Source organism: Phocoena sinus, chromosome 3 (assembly GCF_008692025.1).
Source record: "Phocoena sinus isolate mPhoSin1 chromosome 3, mPhoSin1.pri, whole genome shotgun sequence".
NCBI classification, from domain to species: Eukaryota; Metazoa; Chordata; class Mammalia; order Artiodactyla; family Phocoenidae; genus Phocoena; species Phocoena sinus.
In genome coordinates this window covers 8,556,107-8,580,286 of record NC_045765.1, presented here as the reverse complement: position 1 = coordinate 8,580,286, position 24,180 = coordinate 8,556,107, and the positions used below count along the sequence as shown (strand labels likewise).

Genomic DNA, 24,180 nt, shown 5'->3' with positions numbered 1-24,180 from the left:
CTCCGGTGCCTTAGAATGACGGACCGTTCCAAGAGGCCTAAAATTGCAAACACAGGCGGGGATGAATTGGTTTTGTTTTTTGAGAGATCCCGGGAGGCCCAAAGGCCTCCACAGCTCCCCGCTTTAACGTGGCTCACTCTTTTCTTCGGGTTCCTGCGCGCTCAAATGGAGCACCCGTGGGCAGAGGGAGGATTCAGAAAGAGGAAAAGGCTGGGGAAGAGGACGACGCGCTCTCGGCCGGGGAGGGGGGCGTCCGGCAGGCAGGACCCCGCAGCCCCGGGGGCCGCCGGGAGCCGCACCCCCTCGGCCCCGCCCCCTCCTCGGGCGCCGACCTAGGCGGTCACGTGACCGAGCCAGGCGGCAGCTGGGGCCGGAGGGCGAGGCGCGCGGACACGGCGGCCAGGCCAGGCGGGGCTAGAGCCGAGCAGGCCGGAGAGGGCCGTGCGCCCGGGGCGGGGGGGTCGCGCCGCGCCCGCCCCCTCCCCGCCCCGCGTGGGGCGTACGCACGCTCCTCTCACCGCCCCTCTCTCCGCGCGGGGACCCCTGGCGGACGGCGCGTGGACATGGCCAGCGATGCTTTGCAGGTAGGCGCACCTGCGTCCTCAGCCCCCTGGCGGCCAGCCGGCGCCGGGGACCCCCGCCCGCGCGCTGCCGGAGCCCCCGGGATCGGGGCGGCCAGGGCGGGTCCCCCCCTCCCCCGAGCACTGGGCGCTCCCTCCCTGGGCCGGCACCGTGGAGCCAGCACAGTCCCCTTCTCGGCTGGTGGAGGTACGCACAAGGGGGGAGCGGGGAGGTCCTGAAGCACCCCCAAGCTCCGCCCTTCCCCGAGAATTAGAGGGGGCGCGGCGGAGGCTAGAATTCAGGTGTCTGTGGCTGGCTGTGCATCCCGGTGCCTGTCGACCCTGCCACTCGTTCTCCCTCCCAGCGTTCGGTTCCGGGCAGGTGCAGCTCCACCTGAGCAGGTGCCTGGCGCGGTGCCCCGGGAAGGGAGGAGGCCGCCCGGCCCGTTCCTCTCCCCCGCACAACAAAGCTCCAGCCGCCCCCACCTCCAGACTGAGCTTTACGATGGTCCCGACGCCACCCAGATTGTCACCTGTTGCCGGAAGTGCCAGAGTCGCCTCATTAGGTCGGGGGACGGGGGACCCACACGGCCACCCGGCTGCCAGGTGGAACCTTATCCCAGGTGGGGAGTGTCCATGTCAACAGACCGGGGATTCTCTTATACCTGGAATCCCACCTGGGCATGGGCTGGGTCACCCCACAACATACACACACACACACACACACACACACACACACACACACACGCAGAGGCACAGCTGACTGACACCAACCTGCCGCCCAGCCAGGTTCTTCCTGTGCCGCCTTGTGGACATCACAGCCCTGGACTCACCTTCCCTATTTGTGGCTAGCAGGGCCAGGGTGACTTCTGAAACTTCTTTCGTTCAGTGACCCAAATCTGAGACATGTCCTGTACCTCTGGTGCCCCCATTAGCGCCTCATCATCCCTCCATCGTCCTGTGGTTGCTGTGTAACTGGGTTCTCGTCTCCTTCTGCACCTGCCCCCACATCCCCTTTGTGTCTGTCCCATGACCCCCATCCCCCATCCCAGTCCTGCTGATGGCCTGCCAGCCTTGCCGAGGAGCTGGGCGTATCTGGTGTTGCCGATCACACAAGGTCAGACCTTGGGGGCTGGGGAGGGCTGGGGTCTCTGCCTCTACACCTCAACCCTGGAAGGGCTGTGTAGGAATCCCCTGGCGCATGCATGCACTTGGCGTGTAGCAAACATGACCTGGACGGAGGCTGTGATTCCTGGAACGAGGCTGGACCTGTGACCTGGTCCCCTTTCCCATCTCCTTCCTGCTCTCTTCCCCTGTCCTGGTCATTCCTTTCTCGTGGCTGCTTGGGTCTGCTAAACTGTCCCTCTGTCTGTCCCAGTGTGTGCCTGTCCGTTCTGTGTCCAGCAAACGGATGTCCTGTTCAGATTCCGGAAACGCCCAAAGCATTGAAATCTCCGGACATGGGGTCTAGGTCCCTGGCCACTCTGGGAAGAGGGGAATTCTGGAAGATGGACCCTCTGGACCTGGGGTCTCCTGCTTCATGGTGGGAGTTGGGGGAGCAGGGATTCTCCAGGGCCAGGCCAGGCTTCCTGATTCATGGGTTCATCATGCTGGCCCTCAGGTGACCCCTGCCCTAGGTAGGAGTGAGTCACCGAGAGAGGAGAACCCAGGAGGGCGGGCCTTCCTCCCTCCCTCCCTCCCTCCCTGCTCTGCATACTCTCAGGCCTCAGCTGCTGGAGGAGGTGGGGCTGAGGGAGCCTGCCTGGACTTCCCTCATTTGACCTGGCCCTGCTCCTGGCTGTACCCCTGCTCTGCCTGCTGGGGATAGGGTGGGGCTGGGTGGCAGGTGGGGCCTGGTTGGTAGCAGGTGGTATTAGGTGAGCCTGGGTTTAAATTGCAGAGCTGCCACTTCCTAACAGTGTGTCCTAGGCCCCGTGCCTTTCCCTCTCTGAGCCTTGGTTCTGCCGTCAAAAAAATGTAGCTGGAGGGTTTTCATGGTGGGGAAAGACGTAGACCAGGCCGGCACCTTGCAGGTGGGGCTGCTGTGAAATCCTTCCTGGGTCATGGTCAGCAGCTCAGCGTGTGCATCTGTGTCCTTTAATCCAGGGTTTCTAAGCCTCAGCCCTGTTGACATTTGGGGCTGGATCATTCTTTGAGATGGAGGCTGTCCTGTGTACTGTAGAATGTTGAGCAGCATCCATGGACTCAAGCCAGTAGATGCCGGTAGCACCCCCAGTTGTGACAACCAACCAAAAATGTCTCTGGATATTGCCAAATGCCCCCCAGAAGTGGGGTGGTAGTGGAGGCGGTCCCCTCCCCCATGGAGAACTGCTGCTGCCACCTCTCTGAGCCTCGGTTTCCTCACCTGTAAAGTGGGGGAGAATTATGGCAGTTGCTCAGGATAAATGTGAGGGGTCAGTAGGATCATGGGAGTGACGCTTTTGGCCTGAAGTAAATCCTCCCTGGGGGCAGCTGCCCTTGAGGTTGGTCGGGAGCCAACCATAACTTTCTTCATCTCTGAAGTGGGTTCTCATGGCGGCGGCAGATAACGTATGTGGGGCTCTTCATGCCACGCTGACACCTAGCTCAGATTCTGGGCATTCCCGTTTGAAATCCTGGTTCTGCCTTCTGCTGGCTGTAGGACTTTGGGCAAGTTACATCACCGCTCCAGGCCTCAGTTTCCTCATCTTGAAAATAGGGTGATAGTAGGGACTTCCCTGGCAGTCCAGTGGTTAAGACTCTGTGCTTCCACTGCAGGGGGCATGGGTTTGATCCCTAGTCAGGGAATTAAGATCCGGCATGCCATGCGGCATGGCCAAAAAAAAAAAAGAAAGAAGATGGGGTGATGATAGCACCTCCTGGGGTTGCATTAGTTGAACTGGGTGCAGCTTGTAGTAACTGCTACCATACTTGAGCTTTAATAGAGACACTCTCACCCCAACCCTCCAGCGCTGCCTCCTCACAATGTGGGCCTCAAGGAGGTGCCGCTGGGCTGGCCAGGCCCCTTAGGCCTCCAAGCTGTGGTCAGCAGCAGCGAGAGACCAAGCTGAGAAGAATCCGGAAGCTGGGACAGGCTGCATCTGCAGGAAGGGGGCTGGGCCGCCCATATAAGCACTCATGGGTGTTTGCATATAAGTGTGCACGGGGTAGACGCAGGGGGTGTGCACACACTTGCTAGCCTGCGATGCGTGCACACGCCTATAGGTGTACGAGAGTGTGTGCACACCCAAGCAGCCCCTGGAGCCTGTATACATGGGGGAGGCTGCTCTTCACGTCCACGCTAGTGGGCCTGTGAATGTGTGCACGCTGTGTACGCCTTGGGCATCCTCTTGGGACAGGGAGCAGGGGTCATCCCTGGGGTGCCTCCAGAGAAGCCGGCTCAGGCCTGGAGTGGGGCCTGAGAGGAAGGCCCTCTAGATGCCCCAGAGGCCCAGAGCTGGCCTTTTGCAGGGGTTGCTGGGAGCTAGCAGGAAAGAGGAAGTAGCAGGCGAGGGGCCCTGGCAAGGCTGAGGTTCAGGAAGAGGGCGGGGCCCTCAGCCGGGACCCAGGATGGCGGAGGCCAATCCCCCTTTGGACCGGGAGCTGGAGGTGCGGGCTGGGGTCCTTGTGGGGGGCCAGCAGAAGGGGACCCCAAGTGGCACAGGCCAGAGGCTCTGCCCTCTGTACCTCTCGGTTTTGGACTGAAGGGAGATGAGGTGTTAGACTTGGAGTTTTCTGTTTGAGAGATGAAACTGTTTGGGGCCCTTTGGGCTTCCAGGCTGGGGAGATAGAGGAGGAAAGGGAGAGGCCTCTGCTCTTTAGGGTGCCGGTTGTAGAGGATGAAAGGAGGGGAGATGGGGCCTGTCCCTGGGATCTAGTTTGGGGGTACAGCAGGGGATGGATGAGGCCTCGCCCCGTGTCCTCCTCGTTTGGGATTATAGCAGAGGGAAGGTGAGGCCTGCCCTCAGTACCTCCTATCCTAGTTTGAGGGCACAGCAGTGAGGAGAAGGGGCCTGGGACCCCAACCTTATGGTTTGGTGGGGCATCAGAGGCCTGCCCTTGATACTTCCTTGTTTGGGGAGCAGCAGAGGGAAGATGAAACCCGCCCTCAGGACCTCATAATTTGGGGGATAGGGGAGTGGAGATGGGGCCTACCCTTGGGACCTCCTAGTTTAGGGGGGCAGCAGAGGAGAGAAAGGGGTCTGCCCTCAGGATCTTGTCATTTGGGGGGCAACAGAAGGGAGACAAGGCCTGTTCTTGGGACCCCCTAATTTGGGAGGACAATGGAAGGGAGATGGGGCCCGTCCTTGGGGACCCCCTAGCTTGGGGGGCACAGTGGTGGGGTGATGGGATCTGACCTGAAGAATCCCACTGCATAAGGACAGATGAAGGGAGATTGAACTGTATTTGTGGTCCCCTAGTCTGAGGGGACAGGGAAGGAAGAAGCCCCTGCCCTCGGGACTTTGCGGTTTGGGGATGTCTGAAAGCAGGGACAGGGCCTTGCCTCACCTCCCACTTTTGGTGGCGGGGCGGGGGGGTGCCGATCAGAGGACACAGAGCAGGCCCTGTGTCAGGAGTTACAGTTTGGGAGAGGACCAGGCCAGGTCGGCTGAGCACGGTCTGCACCCCAGAGTCCTCCTGGCCCCACTAACCCTGCTCCGTCCTCCGCAGAGCGAGCCACGCAGCTGGTCCCTGCTGGAGCAGCTGGGCCTGGCGGGTGCTGACCTGGCAGCCCCCGGGGTGCAGCAGCAGCTGGAGCTGGAACGGGAGCGGCTGCGGCGGGAGATCCGCAAGGAGCTGAAGCTGAAGGAGGGCGCCGAGAACCTGCGGCGGGCCACCACCGACCTGGGCCGCAACCTCGGCCCCGTGGAGCTGGTGCTGCGCGGCTCCTCGCGCAGACTCGACCTGCTGCACCAGCAGCTGCAGGAGCTGCACGCCCATGTGGTGCTGCCCGACCCCGCGGCTGGCGTGCACGGTAAGCCAGGCTTCCCCGGGGATGCAGGACAGCAGGGGCTTCCACTGCCCAGGGCTCACCCGCTGTGTCCTAGAGCGAGGCCAGCCTCTGACCTCCAGGGAGACACACTCGGTCACAACAGCGCCGAACCTCAAAATACAGGCAGACCAAAGGCCAAAAGCAACACCCAGAGAAAGGTACACACAGTCACACCCACACCTGGACAACACCAAAGGGCTTACACGGGGTCACACGAATATCCAGGCTCACAGAGTCATACCAGCACCCGGACAAGCCCCAAGACTCTTTCTAAAATATCTTTAATTTTTATTGATTAAAAAAATTTTCAATTGTGATCAAAAAACACATAACAAAATTCGTCATTTTTAAGTGTACAGTTCAGTGGTGTTGAGTAGATTCACATTATCGTGCACGGGAACTGCAGAACTTTTTCACCTTGCAACCAAAGACAAAGGTGTAACACACATCACATCAGTAGCCAGAGGCATTCACACACGGTCACACCAGCACCCAGACAACTCCTAAGGGCATACACACTATCATATGAATACCCAGAGACTTGCATACTGGCACCCAGCACCCGGAGAAATGCACGCACAGTCACACCGACACACAGACAATACCCAGAGACTCGCACATGCTCACGCCAAACCCCAGAGATTCACGCACACACAGAGCTGCCCAACCCCTACAGACGTCCACCGACCTGTCAACAGCCCGAGACTTACGCACACAATCGGACAAGGCCTGAAGACTCAACACCACTTAGCCCAACACCCATATACCACTTAGGTGTGTCAACAGCTAGAGACCAACATTGTCGTGTCAACACTCAGAGATACAGTTCAGCCGACCCCCAAAACCTCATCCGGTCACAGCTGCACCCAGAGTGACCTGGACAGTCACACCACTCGCTAGAGACTCACAGAGCCATGCCAGCATCCAGAGACACGCATGTCCGGCTGTACCAGCACCCAGACACGTGGACACAGTTGTACCAGTGCCGGGAGATCAGAAAGCACAGTTGTGCCAATAGTCGGAAGCATATGCCTAGAGTCACCCCCAGCACCCAGAATCTCACACAGTCATTCTAACACCTCGAATCTCACAGTTACACTAGCAGCTGGGGAGACACACACTTGCTCAGTTATGCCAACACCCTGCGGGTCACAGACCTAACCACCGCCACACCCACGGATGCCCACACAGCTGTGTAAGTAGTTGGGGACTTCCGTACGAAGGTAGATACAGTCACACCAGCACCAAGGACCCAGCGCACACCTGGACACTTGCCTGTCCTCATTCATGCTGGTCCTGCCCCAATCCTGCAGGGGTTTCCCTACGAGGACTGGGGTGGTTGGGCCCTCTGGACCCTGGTCCCCAGCTCTTCCTCTCCCTGGCCCCGGGGGTGGATCCTCTCAGCCGGGGCAGAACCACCTGGGCAGATGGAGGTGAGGGCCGTGGTGACTCTGCCCCATCTACCCCCTCCAGATGCCCCCCAGTCCCCCTGTGCAGGCGGCCCAGCCTGCTCAGCCACCAACCTGAGTCGCGTGGCCGGCCTGGAGAAGCAGCTGGCCATCGAGCTGAAGGTGAAGCAGGGGGCGGAAAACATGATCCAGACGTACAGCAACGGCAGCACTAAGGTGGGGGCAGCGCGAGTGCACGCCGCCCCGTGTGCATGTACACCCGCAAGCGCATACAGTCTGGGGAGGGCAGGGTGGCACCTACATCTGCTCCCTTGGGAGTCTGGGGTCCTCTGGGTTGGGGACAGAGGGGCTGATGGGTGGCTTTGCAGCAGGACTGGGGTGCAGTCAGCTCATGGGGGCATATGGGAAACAGGGTAACTGTGGGTGATGTCAGACAGACACATGGCAGAGACTGTCCCCTCCAAACTCAGTTACCCCCAGGGATGGTCAGGGCAACACGCCGCCTCTCACTGCTGGTGGTCTCCCTCTGACACTTGTACACGCAGATCAACACGTAGGTGCACACATATCATCACCCTAACATCTAGAGACACAGCCATGGCCATGACAACACCTAGAGACTCACAGACACGCATGCACCGCCATAAGATCTAGAGTCACATCAGAAACAACGCTCATAAACACGGGGAGGATGGCCGCCAGAGCGACCTCTAGATACAGGGAGACACACACCATCGTATAACGCCCGGACACACAGCACAGGCCAACGGACCGCCTAGACACACACATTATTAAATTCACACTCAGAGACCAGAATTGTCACACAGGTGCTCCCCCAGTTGTACCAACACTGAGTGCACACTCACAGGTTTGCACCAACACCCAGAGATACACCCACAGCACAGTCAGACCTACAGCTAGAGACCCAGAGAGCACCCATGCCTGTGTGCACACACAAATGCGAATATTATGTGGGAGGGCACAAGCCATGCAGAATTTTTTTTTTTTTTTTTTTACACCTTTTATTGATGTGTAACAAATGGACGTAAAGTGCAGAAAACTTAAGTGTACAGACCAGTGAATTTTTATCTGGGTACACATCACCGACATCGAAATACAGAACACTTCCTGTCACCCAGAAAGGGTTCCCTCCTGCCCCCTTCAGTCAGTACACAGACTTCTTTGACCACAGGTCGGCAGTGCCTGGTTTTGAAACACAGCACCATGTAGATGGAAAAATCCACAACCAGTGTCCGGTGCTTGTACACAACACGGGGTCCTTGGCTATGCCCAGTCATCGCTGTGCCTTGATCTGCACACACAAACATCGGGACTCCACTTACTGCGACTGTCTCACATCCAGTCACCCTTGGACTCACCCACGTGGCTACAGTCAAGGCTACACCCACCACGGGGAACACTTACACACGTACGCCATTCTGACAGCTGACACAAAAACGGTGCCTGCTGGTGCAAGGCACGGCTCTGAGCCCTACACACAGGTTAGCTCCTTTAATCCTCAGCCCAGTGTTGGTTGGCGCTATTAGTACTCCCCTTCCTGCAGATGAGCAAACAGGCCCAGAGTAGTTGAGCGGCTTGCCCAAAGTCACACAGCTGTTAGGCGGCGGAGCCAGGATTCAAATGCCATGGGCGACATCTCCCATCAGCACCCAGGAACACACGGAGGCACATGTTATCACACCCACACGTGAATGCTCTGTCACAGGGTCACCCAGGGCCTGCACGATGTGGGCAGCAGGACTGGTGGTCAGACCCTCATCTGCCCAGCCTTTCCCTCATGGCCCATCTCTGCCTCCAGGACCGGAAGCTGCTGCTGACAGCCCAGCAGATGCTGCAGGACAGTAAGACCAAGATTGACATCATCCGCATGCAGCTCCGCCGGGCGCTGCAGGCCTGCCAGCTGGAGAGCCAGGCGGCCGCAGACGAGGCCCAAGGTGAGTCCCTTGCCCTGAAAAAGCCTCACCTGCATTCCACCTTGGAGAGTTCAGCTCCCAGCCCCACGAGGGGTCCCTTTCTGAGGCAGGGAGGTGGGTGCTGTGACTCACCACATGACTGGAGCCCATTCCTGACCCTTGGCAGGCCTCAGTTTCCCATTTTGTCCTATTTCAGATTTGCACGTGATCATGTATTGGCAAACTACGGTTCTTGGACCAAATCTGCTACTGCCGCCTTTTTTTTTTTTTTTTTTCAAATAAAATTTTATTGGCACCCAGCCATGCCCATTCATTTACTATCACTTAAGGCTGCTTTTGCACTGCAACAGCAGGGCCAAGTAGTGGCAACAGAGCCTGTGTGGTCTACAAAGCCAAAAATATTTACCCTTTGGCTCTTTACGGAAATAATGTGCGGACCCCTGGACTAGGTGGTTGCCTTGTCACGTTGGCCCCTGTGGTGTAGAACTGTGGGTGTCCACGGTGTGTGTGTGTTCCTTTGTGTGTCTCAGTGTATGAATGCCTGGGGGTGTCTCAACCCCATTGTTAGCCTGAATTTGTCACAGCGTCTTGATGTAGTGTGTGCAGAGAAGATTATCTGTGCTACTGATGTGTGTCAGTGATGCTGACCAGGGGGACCAGAGGTTGTATGCACACGATACATAATAATATTATGGAGCCGCAGCTCCTCCGTAATAATATCCTGCCCTGTAACTGTGGTAGTTTCTGTGTCACCATGAGAGGTAAGTGTCAGCTCTTGGTGGGTGTTAGTGCATTTGGGCTGCTGTACCACACAATACCACAGACTCGGGGTGGGGGCATGTAAACGACAGACATTTATTTCTCACTGTTCTGGGGGCTGGGAAGTCCAAGATCAAGGCGCCAGCAGATCCAGCGTCTGGTGAGAGCCCTCTTCCAGATTCATAGACAGCTGCTTTCTTACTGCATCCTCACTGGTAGAAGGGGCAAGGGAGCTCTCTGGGGTCCCTTTTATAAGGACAGTGATCCCATGCATGAGGGCTCCGCCCTTATGACCTAATCACCTCCCAGCGGCCCCACCAACTAATACCATCGTATTGGCGGTTGGGTTTCAACGTACGAATTTTGCAGGGACACAAACGTGCAGTCCATAGCAATAGGGCTTGGAACTCGGATGACAATGTGTGCGTCTTTGTAGCGGGGAGGTGTCGGCGTGACGGTGTGGCTGTTCGTCTGTACTCTGAATGCCTACGTGGGCTTCTCAGTGACAATGTGTGATGGTATGATCACGTCCCTGTGCTTTTGCGTGACGTTGTAACTTTTGGTGACAGCCTGATTTTGTCCCCATAAGTGTAAAAGCCTTGATGACTGGGCACACATGACAGCAGTCCCGGTGGGTGCCACACAGCTGTGGGTGACTGTGACTGTCTGAGTGCCCAAGTCTGAGTCCAGGTCGTTGTGCAGGACAGCGAGACCGTCCTTGGAATCTCCAGCCTTGGATGAGGGTGACCGTGGCCTTGTTTCTCTGAGTGACCAGTTTCCCGCACCTGGGTGACAGCGTATCCTTGTGCCTGTCCCTGTGCCATTGGGTCTCTGTGTCTATGGGTATCAGTGATGCTGCCCTGCCTATGTGAGAGTATGATGGCATTTCTTTACCTGTCCCTATGCCTTATCCATGTGGCAGCGTGATTGTGTTCCTCTGATTCTCCCTGGGCTGGAGATAGAGCCCTGGGAGTTTTGCCACTCTGTGACTGTGTCCTATAAGGGTATTTATGTTTTGTGACCATTTCCCTCCACCCCTGTGACTGTGTCCCTTTGCTGGGGGTTGACAAGGCATATATCTATGTAATAGCCTCACCACTGTGACAATGTCCCTATGTGGCAGTGGGATGGCATCTTTGTGAGAGTGTGTTCCTCAGTGTGTGTGTGTGTGTGTGTTCCAGTGCCTACACTGGTGACAAAGTGATAATGCCACTGTCACCCTGTGAGTGACAGTGTGACGATGTCTGTGTGACACTGTGCCTGTTCTCCCAACTACATTGTATTTCATGGGGTGGGTGGTCACTATGCATTTATCCAGACCCCTGCTGGAGGAAATGAGGTTGTTTCCAATCTTTTGCTCTTAGAAGGAAGGCTGTGAATAACCGTGTAGAGGTGTTTTTTTAAAAAAAAATTTATTTATTTTTGGCTGCATTGGGTCTTCGTTGCTGCGCACGGGCTTTCTCTAGTTGCAGTGAGCGGGGGCTACTCTCCATTGGGGTGCGCGGGCTTCTCATTGCGGTGGCTCCTCTTTTTGCGGAGCACCTAGGCGCGCGGGCTTTAGTAGTTGTGGCACATGGGCTCAGTAGTTGTGGCTCGTGAGCTCTAGAGTGCAGGCTTAGTAGTTGTGGCGCACGGACTTAGTTGCTTTAGTTGCTCCGGCGGCATGTGGGATCTTCCTGGACCAGGGCTCAAACCCGTGTCTCCTGCATCGGCAGGCGGATTCTTTTTTATGTATTTATTTATTTATTTTTGCGGTACGCCGGCCTCTCACTGTTGTGGCCTCTCCCGTTGCGGAGCACAGGCTCCGGACGCGCAGACTCAGCGGCCATGGCTCACGGGCCCAGCCGCTCCGCGGCATGTGGGATCTTCCCGGACCGGGGCACGAGCCCGTGTACCCTGTATCGGCAGGCGGACCCTCAACCACTGCGCCACCAGGGAAGTCCCTGCAGAGGTGTTTTTTATGGGATAAAGTCCCTGAACTGGGATTGCTGAATCAAAGGGTAAATACATTTGTGATTCTGATAGAAATGGCCAAACTGCCTCCATTGTAAAGCCACTTGTATTCCCATTAGCAATGAATGAAAGTTACTCTTTTTTTTTAAGTGTCCCTGTGTCTGTGTGACTATATCCTATCCAGTTGCCATGGTATCCCTGCGACAGTCCCTGGGGACGGAGTGGGACCCTGACAATGTATCTGTCCCTAAGGCTTTGTTAATGGTGTGCCTGTATATATGACTGTCCCCGGGTGACAGCTTAACTACATCCCTGGGACCGTCCATGTGGGTGTGAGAGCGTCTGGATAAAAGAGGGACAGCATCTGGGTGGAAGTGTGGCCGTCTGCCTGTGGGTGACAGTGTGAGTGTGTCACCTTGACCCCTCACCTTGGGAGAAAGTGATGCTTATTGATGGCCGTCTGTGGCCAGTGCTTCTTCCTGCCGATGGCTGCGGCCCAGGCTAGCCTCACTGCCTCGTGTCCTACACCCACAGGGAGTCCGGACCTGGGGGCCATGGAGCTGCGCATCGAGGAGCTGCGGCACCACTTCCGAGTCGAGCACGCGGTGGCGGAGGGCGCCAAGAACGTGCTGCGCCTGCTCAGCGCTGCCAAAGCCCCAGACCGCAAGGCTGTCAGCGAGGTGAGGGACGCGGTGTCGACCCAGAGGGGTGGGGCTTCAGCGATGGGTGGGACCTCATTTTCAGGGAGCCCAGGGGTAGGACCCAAATGGCTGAGGGCTTGGGCTTCCAGGGAGGAGCTCCAGGTAGGACTTAGCCAGCCTGGGGGCGGGGCCTGGGTCTGCACTTGGGGAGGGGCGTGCTGGATCCCGCCCCCAGCCCGGCCAGGCTCCTCCCACCGCAGGCGCAGGAGAAGCTGACCGAGTCCAACCAGAAGCTGGGGTTGCTTCGGGAGGCGCTGGAGCGGCGGCTCGGGGAGCTGCCCGCTGACCACCCGAAGGGGCGGCTGCTGCGCGAGGAGCTTGCTGCGGCCTCGTCCTCAGCCTTCAGTGCCCGCCTGGCCGGGCCCTTCCCCGCCATGCATTATAGCACCCTGTGCAAGCCCGCGCCGCTCACAGGTGGGTCCCGACGTCCCCCACCCAATCCGGACCCTACCTCCCGCAGCTCTGGACTCCTGACCCCTCTGAGTCCCCCAGCCCCGAGACCCCCAACCGGGATCTCCATTCTCCCCAACCCTGGACTCCCATCCCACTGTTCCCTCCCTTCTCCATTCACCCCAGCCCTCTGGACCTGGGCCCCATTGCCCATGCCAGACAGCCGTATGCACCTGGACTTCCCACCCCGCCTTGCCCTCTGAGGGACTCTTGTCCCCATCCCCATCCTCACTTTCGCCACCCCTCCCCAAATGGCCCTGCCTTTTTTCTCCAGCCAGAGTCCCCCAGCCCAGTCTCACAGTCCCTTGCTCTCAGAACCCTCAGCCCTGAACCTCTGTCCCCCAACGCCCAGGCTAGCCAGCCCCTCCCTCCTTAGATCCCTCAGCCACTACCTCCCCAGACTAGCCCTACCACAGACCCCAGCCCCAGTGTCAGACCTCAGATCAGCCTGCCGAATCTAAGCCCGGACTCCTAGTCCTACCTGGCTCACCGCCGCCTGGACCTTCAGCCTACACCCTGAACCTCTCTTCTGTCACAAAACCCCAGCATCCAGACCCCCTCCCCAGATTGACCCACCCCTCCCCTTGTCCCATGTTTCTCACTTCCGGACACAGCCATCCCTGCATCAGACCCCCTGCCTCACCCTGACAGTCCCTCACCACCTCCCACTTGCATGTTGGCCACTTCTGCACATGCCCACTTTACCTGCAGGCCCTTCCCCTCGTCCTGCCCCAGATGTGACCCCCCCTCCCCCGTCATGAGCCTGCCCCTCTCTCAGGGACCCTGGAGGTGCGTGTAGTGGGCTGCAGAGACCTTCCAGAGACCATCCCTTGGAACCCCTCACCTTCAGTGGGGGTGCCTGGGACCCCTGAGAGCCGCACCCCCTTCCTGAGCCGCCCAGCCCGGGGCCTTTACAGCCGAAGTGGAAGCCTCAGTGGCCGGAGCAGTCTCAAAGCGGAATCCGAGAACACCAGTGAGTGAGCATTGAGGGTCTGGAGGGATGAGATGGGGTGGGGGGTCCTGGATTTCCCACATTTGTAACATTCTTAAAAGTTAGTACATCACACCCATTAGGATGGATACTGCAAAACAAAACAAAACAAACAACAGCTGTTAAGGAGGATGTGGAGAAACTGGAACCCTTCTGCTCTGTTGGTGGAAATGTAAAATGGTGCAGCCACTGAGGAAAGCAGTATGGCAGGTCCTCAGATGATTCAACATGGAATTACAATATGATCCAGCAATCCCGCTTCTGAGTAAATATACAAAAGAGTTGAAAGCAGGGTCTCGAGGATATATTGGTATACCCATGTTCATAGCAGCATTATTCACAGTGGTCAAAGGTAGAAGCAACCCAGTGTCTGTTGACGGATGGATGGGTAAACAAAATGTGGTCCATCCATGCAATGGAATATTTCTCTGCCTTGAAAAGGAAGGACATTCTGAAACATACTGCAACATGGATGAACTTGAGGACATTACGCTAAGTGAAATAAGCCAGTTATAAAAAGACAAGTAGTACACGATTCCACTTATATGATCCAGAGTGGTCAGATTCATAGAGATAATGGTTGAGGGTGAGGGGGAACGGAGAGTTATTGTTTAGTGGGGACAGAGTTTCAGTCTGGGAAGATGAAAAGAGTTCTGGAGATGGATGGTGGTGATGGTTACACAACAGTGTGGACGTACTTGATACCACTGAGCTGTACGCTTAAAAATGATTATGATGGTAGGGCTTCCCTGGTGGCGCAGTGGTTGAGAGTCCGCCTGACGATGCAGGGGACACGGGTTCGTGCCCTGATCTGGGAAGATCCCACATGCCGCAAAGCGGCTGGTCCCGTGAGCCATGGCTGCTGAGCCTGCGCGTCCGGAGCCTGTGCTCCGCAAGGGGAGAGGCCACAACAGTGAGAGGCCCACGTACAGCAAAAGAAAAAAAAAAAAAAAAAAAAAAAAAAGATTATGATGGTAAATTGTATGTTATGTGAATTTTACCACAACGTGAAAAAAGCTAATACGTACATGTTTAAAAGTATGAATAAAAGAAGAATAACAATAGAGTAACCATCTGTGTTGCCACCACCCAGGTCAAGCAGTAGAATTCTCTGAGCCCCCTCATGCCCCATCCTCAATTCCAGCCCCTTCCTCTGTCCTAGAGGTAGCTACTCTCCTGACCCTCACGGTTATGGTTTCCTTGTTTTGCTTTGTAGTTTTAGCACCCATGTACCATCTCAGAACAACGTAGTTTAATTTGCCTATGTTTGAACTTCATATATGTGGAATCATACAGAATGTATTTCATGGTAATGGCTTCTTTTAGTCAACATTGTTTGGGAGACTCATCCCTATCGTTGCATGAAACTGTAGTTCATTCATTTTACCACGTCATGAGGCGTGTCAAATTGCTGTCTTTTTTTAGGTAAAAAATAGTTGAATATCAGCCATTTCATGGTTTAGCTAAAAAGACTATATTACAATTTATATATTAATTCCTGGACGGTGAGCTGTTTCTAATTTAGGGCTATTATATAAGCATTATATTTATGCATCTCCCGATGTATACTTGCCTGCATTTTTCTAGGGTAAATACTTAGAAATATATTGCCGGAACTTGCATACAGCATAAAAGTGAATTTGGATCCCCGCCTCACGCCACGTGCAAAAATCAACTGGAGATGGATTAAAGGCCTTAATATGAAAGGCAGAACCCTAAAGCTTTGTCAGATAGCACAGCAGAATATTGTGGGGGGGGGGAGGAGAAGATTTCTTTTAATAAGATACAAGAGATTACCCTCGGCCAGCAAGAATCTCCTGACCGCCTACCCCCAACCCCTCTTCCAGGTGAGGTGAGCACTGTGCTCAAGCTGGATAACACAGTGGTGGGGCAGACGTCCTGGAAGCCGTGTGGTCCCCACGCCTGGGACCAGAGCTTCACCCTGGAGCTGGAGAGGGTGAGTTCGGTTAGGGGATGACAGGGCTTGGAGGAGGAGGGGTTTGAGGCCTCGGGCACCCCAAATGACGGCCCTCTTTCTCTCCCTCGAGGCACGGGAGCTGGAGTTGGCTGTGTTCTGGCGGGACCAGCGGGGCCTATGTGCCCTCAAATTCCTGAAGTTGGAGGATTTCTTGGACAATGAGAGGCATGAAGTACAGCTGGACATGGAACCTCAGGGCTGCCTGGTGGCTGAGGTACAGCCTGACCCCGACCCTGAGAAAATGCTTTGGCATCTCCTGCTCTGGAAGGGGAAGATGTGTTTTCCACTGGTCTCTGAATCTCGATAGAAAAGTACATATAATTATATGTCACATCAGTGCATGACCTAAGCTGGGATTGGTTTTGTTCTGAAACAAGATATTAAAAAAAGAAAAAAAAAAACAACAAAATTCTGTCAAGCTAGAAAAGAAAAGCAAAACCTAGCAACATATTACGGAGATTGCCACCAGAGCCACAGCTGAGCAGAGAGATTCCTTCCGCAGTGATGTCAGGGTTAGGGTCCAAATCAGGGTAGCCCACCCTTGGCACTATGGACATCTGGGCTGGATCATTCTTGGTTGCAGGGGCCGTCCTGTGCACTGCAGGGTGCTGAGCAACACCCCCTGCCTCCACCCACAGGATGCCAGTAGCGACACCCACCCCCACCCCCCACCCCCGCTCCAAGTTGTGACAACCAAAAATGTCTCCAGACATGGCCAGGGTCCCCTGATTAAGAGCCCATAGTCTAAATAACATTCCTAGCTGACCCCTTGTAGTATGGCTGGGCCCTGTTCGAAGTGCTGTACTGGCATTGACTTGTCAGTCCTCACAATCACCGAGTGCAAACAGGACCATTATTAGTCACATCTGATAGAGGAGGAAATGAGCCACAGAGAAAGAAAGTCACTGGCGCCCTCATTTAACCAGAATCATCCTCAAAAATTCTTTCAATTTGCCCCTAACATACACATGTGTCCTGTTTTTTTGTATATATGTAGACGTGTGTGTGTGTGTGTATGTGTGTGTCTCCCCATGTCCTTAAACCCAGGAGGAAATTTGTTTGTTTTTTTTGCTACTTGCTTAGATTTTTAAATACCGCTTCTCTTTGCCAGAAGATCAGACCATGTGAAAGAGATCAGAAATGTGAAAGAGAAACAGTTCACAATGCACAGTATAAAATACAGCTGTATAATGAACCCTATTTTCGGGAGTGGGATAAATATCAAGTGAGTCATTGGGTTCAAGTGAGTTTAAAGATTAACCTGAAAGAAGCTTTTCCTTGGTTACCAGAGACCAAATATATATTACTCTAAGTTTTCACTAAAAAGTGCTTTCAAAATTAAAAAAACATTAGTAAATTTTCACTAATTCCCAACATGTAGTTTTTTCTTGAAAAAGTATCTAGAAAAATTCTTAAAATATTCAAGGGCTGTTTTACTATCCAGGTGGAAATTCTTATGTGATCTCATAATCGAGGACTCCTGAAGGAAAGGAGCAGAGAAGGGCAGACTTCAGATGGTAGGGCCACGAAACTATTCTTCTATTAGGAAGACTGTCCAAAACCCAAGTGGACGATAGAGGTGGGTGGCCCGGGGGACAAGTTCTGAGGCAGTCCTTCTTGCCTTCAAGGTTTACTTATAACATTCTATTTTGTTCTCCCCAAAGCACCAGCCTGTAGGACTTTCTGCAGTTCTGTTGTCAGTGAGCCTACAATCGTTGAGTTCTGTTGTAGGTAGGAATGTTCCATATCTGTGTCATCCAATACAGTAGCTGCTAGTCAGTTGAAGTGTGGCTAGTGTGACTGGGGGAACTGACGTTTTCATTTTACTTAATTGAAATAGCTACATGTGGCTAGAGGGGACCAGATTGGACACCCATAAAGCCACAACAGTTCTGTGACTCCAGCACCTTCTAGAAGATGCGTTGGAGTCGGGAGAATTCAACTCGGCCAGTGGTTTCCCCACGTGGGTGGGCGCCAGCATCACCTGGGGGGCTTGTTGAAACACAGACTTCGGGGCTCCACCGCCGGGGTTTCTGACTCGGTGGGTCCAGGTTGGGGTGGCGGTGCTGAGAATCTGCGCTTCCAGCAGGTTCCCAGGTGATGCTGATGCTGCTGGTCGGGGACCACACTCGGGCGATCGGGACACTAGGTGAAGTGTAGGACCTGTTTGCTGGAGTTGTATGTACATCTCGTTGGATCAGACCCACTCCCCACCCCTGGAGGAGGGCCTGCTTGCCTCCTTCTTGCCTTTTCAAGGTGGCACTTCAGGAGGTGGTCCTGTCGAAGGATGGATTGGCTTTATGACCCCTTAATACGATGCATACTACTCTGTGGTTGGACGCAATGCCACAGCGATCAGAACCCCCGAAACATATGGGCGTGCACACCTATGATCCTAAGGGCTTCCCCACCAAGCTGCCCGGAGGTGGGCGAGGGTCCTCACGCTAGCCCCTCCCTCAGGTCACCTTCCGCAACCCTGTCATTGAGAGGATACCGCGGCTCCGACGGCAGAAGAAGATCTTCTCCAAGCAGCAAGGTGAGGGGATGGGCTGGGGCAGGGGAGAGACCAGGGGTCCCGGGAGTGTCACAGAGGGTGACACCTGCCCCCGTCTCCCCAGGGAAGGCATTTCAGCGCGCTAGGCAGATGAACATCGACGTGGCCACCTGGGTGCGGCTGCTTCGCAGGCTCATCCCCAATGCCACTGCCACAGGCACTTTCAGCCCGGGGGCTTCTCCAGGACCCGAGGCTCGGTCCACAGGGTAAGGAGGGAGGGCCCCGGAGTTCCGGCTGCCTCTGGTTGCTTCCCGGAATGCTAGGTCTTAGATGCACCCTCTTCCCTTTGCTGCAGCGACGTATCTGTGGAGAAGCTGAACCTCGGGGTTGACTTGGACAGCTCACCCCAGAAGAGCCCTCTGGGTCCTCCTTCCAGCCCATCAAGTCTGGTGAGCTTCCCCCTTGGCCTGGGCAGTGTTAGGGGACCTCCACTGCCACTCAAGGCCCAGAGATCACCAGGAACTTCCCAGGACACACAGCACACCTCTGCCAGAACCGGGGTCCTGTCCTCTATCCCGGATAAAAACATGAGCTTGGGACCCAGGCCACCTGGGTCCCGTCCCTGCTCTGCTGCCTCCTAGCTGTGTGACTCACGCCAAGCAGCGTCACCTCTCTGTGTTTAGTACACTGCCCTGTAAAATGATCACATTTACAACTCATGTCGATGACAGAAGTCCAGTTAGTGGTTTTCTCTGGGCGGGGGTTTATTGATAGGAGGGGGGACACAAGAGAGCCTGGCAAAGATGATAAAAATGTTCTGCATCTTGATCTAGGTCGGAGGTCAGCACACTTTTTCTGGAAAGGGCCATATAGGCAGCATTTTCAGCTTTGTGGGCCAGAAGGTCACGGTGATGACTGGTCAATGCTGCTCTCGTAGAAAGCAGCCACACCTGATACAGGCAGACATGAAGGGGTGTTGCTGTGTGTCAGGAAGCCTTACTGAATGTCTGTCACTTTCATGGATCATGAACTATTAGTCTTCTTTTGATTTTTTTCCCCCAACCCTTTAGAAACGTAAAAATCATTCTTAGTTTACGGACTGTACAAAGCATGGAGTTTACCAACCCTTGGTCTAGGCGACGGGCATCTGGGTAGATACGTATGTGAGAGCTCTTTCCATTGCCCACCTCACCGAGTGCATTTTATACCTCATTTTCTAAAAAAATGGAAACAATAATATATGCTTCATGGCATTAAATTAAAACGAGATGCCTCATTAAATTAGATGAGTTGGTCAAAAAAAAAAAAATACAGAAGTTGAATAACATTGAACGCTGGGGAGGATGCAGGAAGAGCATGTGAATCACTGCATCTCCTTCGGAGGGCACAGCTGGCTGAGTTAAAAAGATGGGCATTACCTTGACCTAGAAGTTCCAGCCCAGGACATCTATGATGGACATTCACACACGTCCACCAAAATGCTTGAATGGTATAAAATACATCTAGAAAGGTGCCCACGAAATCATGAACAGCAGCTGGCTCTGGGGAGGGCAGCTGGGGCAGGAGAGGACTGTGTTTCCTACTGTATACCTGTTTGCGCTGATTGAATCTTTAGAACTGTCTCTATAGTGGAGAATGATGGACCAGTAGGTAAATTTTTCCCACTTAAATTATTAATTTTGATTCTTCTCAAAGTTATATATGCTTATGATGTAAAGAATTAGGTCACTCCGTGGTATTCCCTAATACCAGTAAAGGGAATAAGTAGATAAATGATAAAATACAGCATAGAATGTGCTGGGAAGAAAAATAAAGCAGAGAAAGGGGACAGGGAGTGTTGGAGCTTCTGTTAGTTATTTAATATGGCGGTCAGCTGGCCACCTTCAAAGGTGACATTTGAATAAAGGCCTAAAGCAGGTGAGGGAGGAACAGTGCAGGTGCTGGGAAAAGAGAGTTCCTGGTGGAGAGAACAGCCCCATGCAAAGGTCCTGGGGTGGAAACATGCCTGGTGTGTTCAGGGCACAGCGAATGGAACAGTGTGGCTGAAGGGGGATTGAGTGAGGAGGGGTGGGGGAGGAGAGGTGAGGTCACATCGGTGACAAGAGCCTTGGTGGCTATTGTGGTTATGGGTTATTGTACTCTGACCTCCTCTGTCTGCCACAGACTTCTCTGATCCAGGAAACTACCACCACTCCTGAGCTGCCTTCAGAGACCCAGGAGATCCCAGGCCCCACCCTGTGCAGGTGACACCCCTCCCCTGGCCACCACCCACCACCCCTGCCCACTGTCCCTTCCCCACCAGCCTCCTCTTTCCACAGCCCTCTGAGGAAGTCACCCCTGACCCTCGAGGATTTCCAGTTCCTGGCGGTGCTGGGCCGGGGTCACTTTGGGAAGGTGAGGCGGGGGGCAAGGAGTTGGGGGTCTGGGGGGGTCCAGACCTCCAGGTCCTTGGACTGGCCACTAAGGCCACCCCTGCCCACTGTGGTTCCAGGTGCTGCTTTCCGAATTCCGGCCCAGCGGGGAGCTGTTTGCCATCAAGGCTTTGAAGAAAGGGGACATTGTGGCCCGAGACGAGGTGGAGAGGTGGGGACCCTGCTCAGGCCCTCTGAGAACTTTGGTCTTCTGGGAAATGGGAGACAGAGCAGTCCCCTCCTTGGAGCTGCTGTGAGAGTGATTCGTAACAGTCACTTGGACTTATTAAGCTAGTATTGGGGTGGCCAAAAAGTTCGTGCGGGGTTTTCTGTATTACAGGAAAACCCGAACGAACTTTTTGGCCACCCCCAATACTTACAATAATAACGACTCCTAGAAAGCACCCACCGTGTGCTTTACATTTAGTAACGAATTCCTCACAACGGCTCTAAGAGGTAAGGACTGTTATTGTCCCCATTCTGCTGATGGCACAGAGAGTTTGAGCAAATTGCCCAAAGGTCACATAGGCAGTAGGCAGCAGGTCTGGGATTTGAACTTAGGGACTCAAGTTCTGAAGCCTGTGCTATTAACGGTGCCATTGTACTGGGGTCAGGACCCTGAGTTCAGATCCTCCCTCTGCTACAGATGTGCTTAGAAACCTTAGGGAGTTCATTTCACCCTTCTGAACCTCAGGCTCCCCTTCTAGAAAAGGGGAGTAATAATGCCTTTCTTGCAGGGTTGCCGGGTGGAATGAATGAGAGGATGACTCTAGAGCATTCTGCACAGTGCCCTGCCCCCTGTAGATACCTGAGATTGTCCCCAGTCTTCTTGACATCCTTTTATTAACCAGGAACCCAATTTAGGCTTAAGCAAATACAGGAATTCATTGCTCTGCATCAGGAAAGTCCAGGGGTGGACTACCTTCAGGCATGGCTGTACACAGGTGCTCAGTTGATATCTCTCACTTCTGCTTTTGTCTGTGTGGGCTTTGCTTGCAGTCCCCTCACAGGGACAGAGATGCCCCCCACCCTAGCAGTTTAAGGCTCATCTGTAAACTTTAGCTCTTCCTCCTTAATAATTCCAGCAGAAATCCTGAGATTGAGCCCCATTGGCTTGGCTTGCCCTTTTGTGGGCCAGTTCCTGGCCAGGGAGATGGGGTGCTCCAAAGGGAAATAACAGTCCCTCTGGTGGTTTCCCAAAGGGAAGTTACTAGGACTGTTACTAGGACAATGGATGGATTCTGGGTGCCTGGTTAGCATGTTCAGAAGCGTTAAGCAGCTTGCCCCAGTGTGCACAGCCATGCAAGGCCCTTGACAAACATCTGATGATTGAGGACTCTAGGGGGTGGGCGAGTTGGTGGTAGGGAGCTGCTGTAGTCTTTGACCCCTGCCCCACCCCCATCCTGCCCAGCCTGATGTGTGAGAAGCGGATCTTGGCGGCTGTGACCAGCGCGGGACACCCCTTTCTGGTGAACCTGTTTGGCTGTTTCCAGACACCAGAGCACGTGTGCTTCGTGATGGAGTACTCGGCCGGCGGGGACCTGATGCTGCACATCCACAGTGATGTGTTCTCGGAGCCCCGCGCCGTGTGAGCCTAGTCCCCCACCCCACACCTCCACCCACAGGCCCTGCCTGCCCCCAGCTCCTGGAGTTATGGGGTAATGGGGGGCTTTTGAGGATGTGGGAGCCTTATGTGACCCTCTGCCTTTCCTGGAAGCCCAGCTCCCTCACACCGGCCTCTCTCTGCAGCTTTTATTCGGCCTGTGTGGTGCTGGGGCTGCAGTTTCTCCATGAACACAAGATTGTCTACAGGTGTGTCTGTGTGTGCGCGCACGCATATGCCCGTGCATGCATGCTCTGCCCACTGGGGGACCCTGAGGCTTCAGGCAGGACCCAGATTCCCACTCATCCCTCTTTACATCCTCCCATCCCCTCCCCCACAGGGACCTGAAGTTGGACAATTTGCTCCTGGACACCGAGGGCTATGTCAAGATTGCAGACTTTGGCCTCTGCAAGGAGGGTGATGAGCGGGGGCGGGGGACTGGGATCTGAGGGACTGGCCTCTGGGGTTTAGACAGAGAGGGGAGGGAGTGGAGTCCCCAGCCTTACCTGGGTTATCCCCTACCCTGGTCCTGGGACGGGGCTGGCTGTCTGGACCACCCCATGCTGGGCTGGGCTAGAGCTGTGACCTCCCCCATAACCTCACATGGCCTGCTGCCCCCAGGGATGGGCTATGGGGACCGGACCAGCACTTTCTGCGGGACCCCGGAGTTCCTGGCACCTGAGGTGCTGACGGACACATCGTACACTCGGGCGGTGGACTGGTGGGGGCTGGGCGTGCTGCTGTATGAGATGCTGGTCGGTGAGGTGAGGCCCCAGGCCACTCCGCCCTGCCTGTCCCCAGTAACCTGTATATACCCGGTGGGGGGAGAGGGGGGTCAGAATTGGCCTCCACTGTGTGCTGTCTGATTGAGGACAGGTGGCTTTGCCTCTCTAGCCTCAGTTTCTGCATCTGTAAATTGGGGTACTTACCCTCCCAAGTGAGCCTTGTAGAAGTGCAATGGGAGCCCAGGGTGGAGCTGGGTGTGGTGTGGCCAGAGGGGCCTAATTCACCCTGGCTCTTCCTGTCCCCAGTCCCCGTTCCCAGGGGATGACGAGGAGGAGGTATTTGACAGCATTGTCAACGATGAGGTTCGCTACCCCCGCTTCCTGTCAGCTGAAGCCATCGGCATAATGCGAAGGGTGAGGATCCCCCGCACCTTAGGGTGGGCCAGGGGCATGGCTCTGAGACTGGGAAGAGGAACGCTGACACACAACTCCCTCCCCCCAGCTGCTGCGGAGGAATCCAGAGCGGAGGCTGGGATCCAGCGAGAGGGATGCAGAGGATGTGAAAAAACAGCCTTTCTTCAGGGTGAGGTCCCCCACTCCCAGGACCCAGTCATCCCCCCAACCCAAGACCTAGTGGCTTCACCTCCAACACTGTCGCCTCCCCTTGACACCTGCCTGCCTTTCCTTCCCCCTCCCTTACCCTCACTGGCCCTCCTACCCCCACATCCACTCCAGGCTGGCCTGGGGCTGGGGGGCGGGGAGCACTGCTCTGTGTATGAGCCCAGGCCCCTCCCCCCACTCATACGGTGATCCTTCCTGAGCCCCCAGGACCGCCACTTTCCCTCCCTCTATCTTGTGACTTCCTGTGTTGATCCCCACAGATCCAAGGCCAGACGGGGTGCAAGGAGCAAAGCCTTCCTGCGCTCTGCTCTGAGCCTCCCCTGCTGACCTCTCCCCTCTCTGCCCTGCAGACACTGGGTTGGGATGCCCTGCTGGCCCGGCGCCTGCCGCCGCCTTTCGTACCCACGCTGGCGGGCCGCACTGATGTCAGCAACTTCGACGAGGAATTCACAGGGGAGGCCCCCACGCTGAGCCCACCCCGCGACGCTCGGCCCCTCACGGCCACAGAGCAGGCAGCCTTCCGGGACTTCGACTTTGTGGCCGGGGGCTGCTAGCCCCCTCCCCGACTTCTGCCCCCACCGAGCTGTCAGTTTTTAAAAGCCCTTTGGGATTTGCTCTA

The 24,180-nt window shown here is 55.3% G+C and overlaps 1 protein-coding gene across 3 annotated transcripts; it reads left to right on the top strand.

Annotated features, from left to right (window-relative positions):
- Positions 1 to 351: 351 nt before the first annotated feature.
- Positions 352 to 24,180, top strand: PKN1 (protein kinase N1). 3 transcript variants are annotated; one of them, XM_032626811.1, is made up of 22 exons: positions 352 to 584; positions 5,211 to 5,514; positions 7,006 to 7,157; positions 8,761 to 8,896; positions 12,122 to 12,267; positions 12,489 to 12,702; positions 13,517 to 13,711; positions 15,577 to 15,686; positions 15,778 to 15,921; positions 18,168 to 18,243; positions 18,326 to 18,467; positions 18,557 to 18,650; positions 20,365 to 20,444; positions 20,520 to 20,595; positions 20,693 to 20,784; positions 22,024 to 22,200; positions 22,362 to 22,424; positions 22,556 to 22,632; positions 22,837 to 22,979; positions 23,247 to 23,354; positions 23,443 to 23,523; positions 23,912 to 24,180. In XM_032626811.1, the coding sequence occupies exons 1-22, from the start codon at positions 564 to 566 to the stop codon at positions 24,113 to 24,115; spliced, it is 2,835 nt and encodes a 944-aa protein (XP_032482702.1). In that variant the 5' UTR covers positions 352 to 563; the 3' UTR covers positions 24,116 to 24,180. The 3 variants fall into 3 exon arrangements, with proteins under 3 accessions (XP_032482702.1, XP_032482701.1, XP_032482703.1); XM_032626810.1 differs by lacking the exon at positions 352 to 584 and adding an exon at positions 4,020 to 4,148; XM_032626812.1 differs by lacking the exons at positions 352 to 584; positions 7,006 to 7,157 and having other exon boundaries at positions 5,337 to 5,514.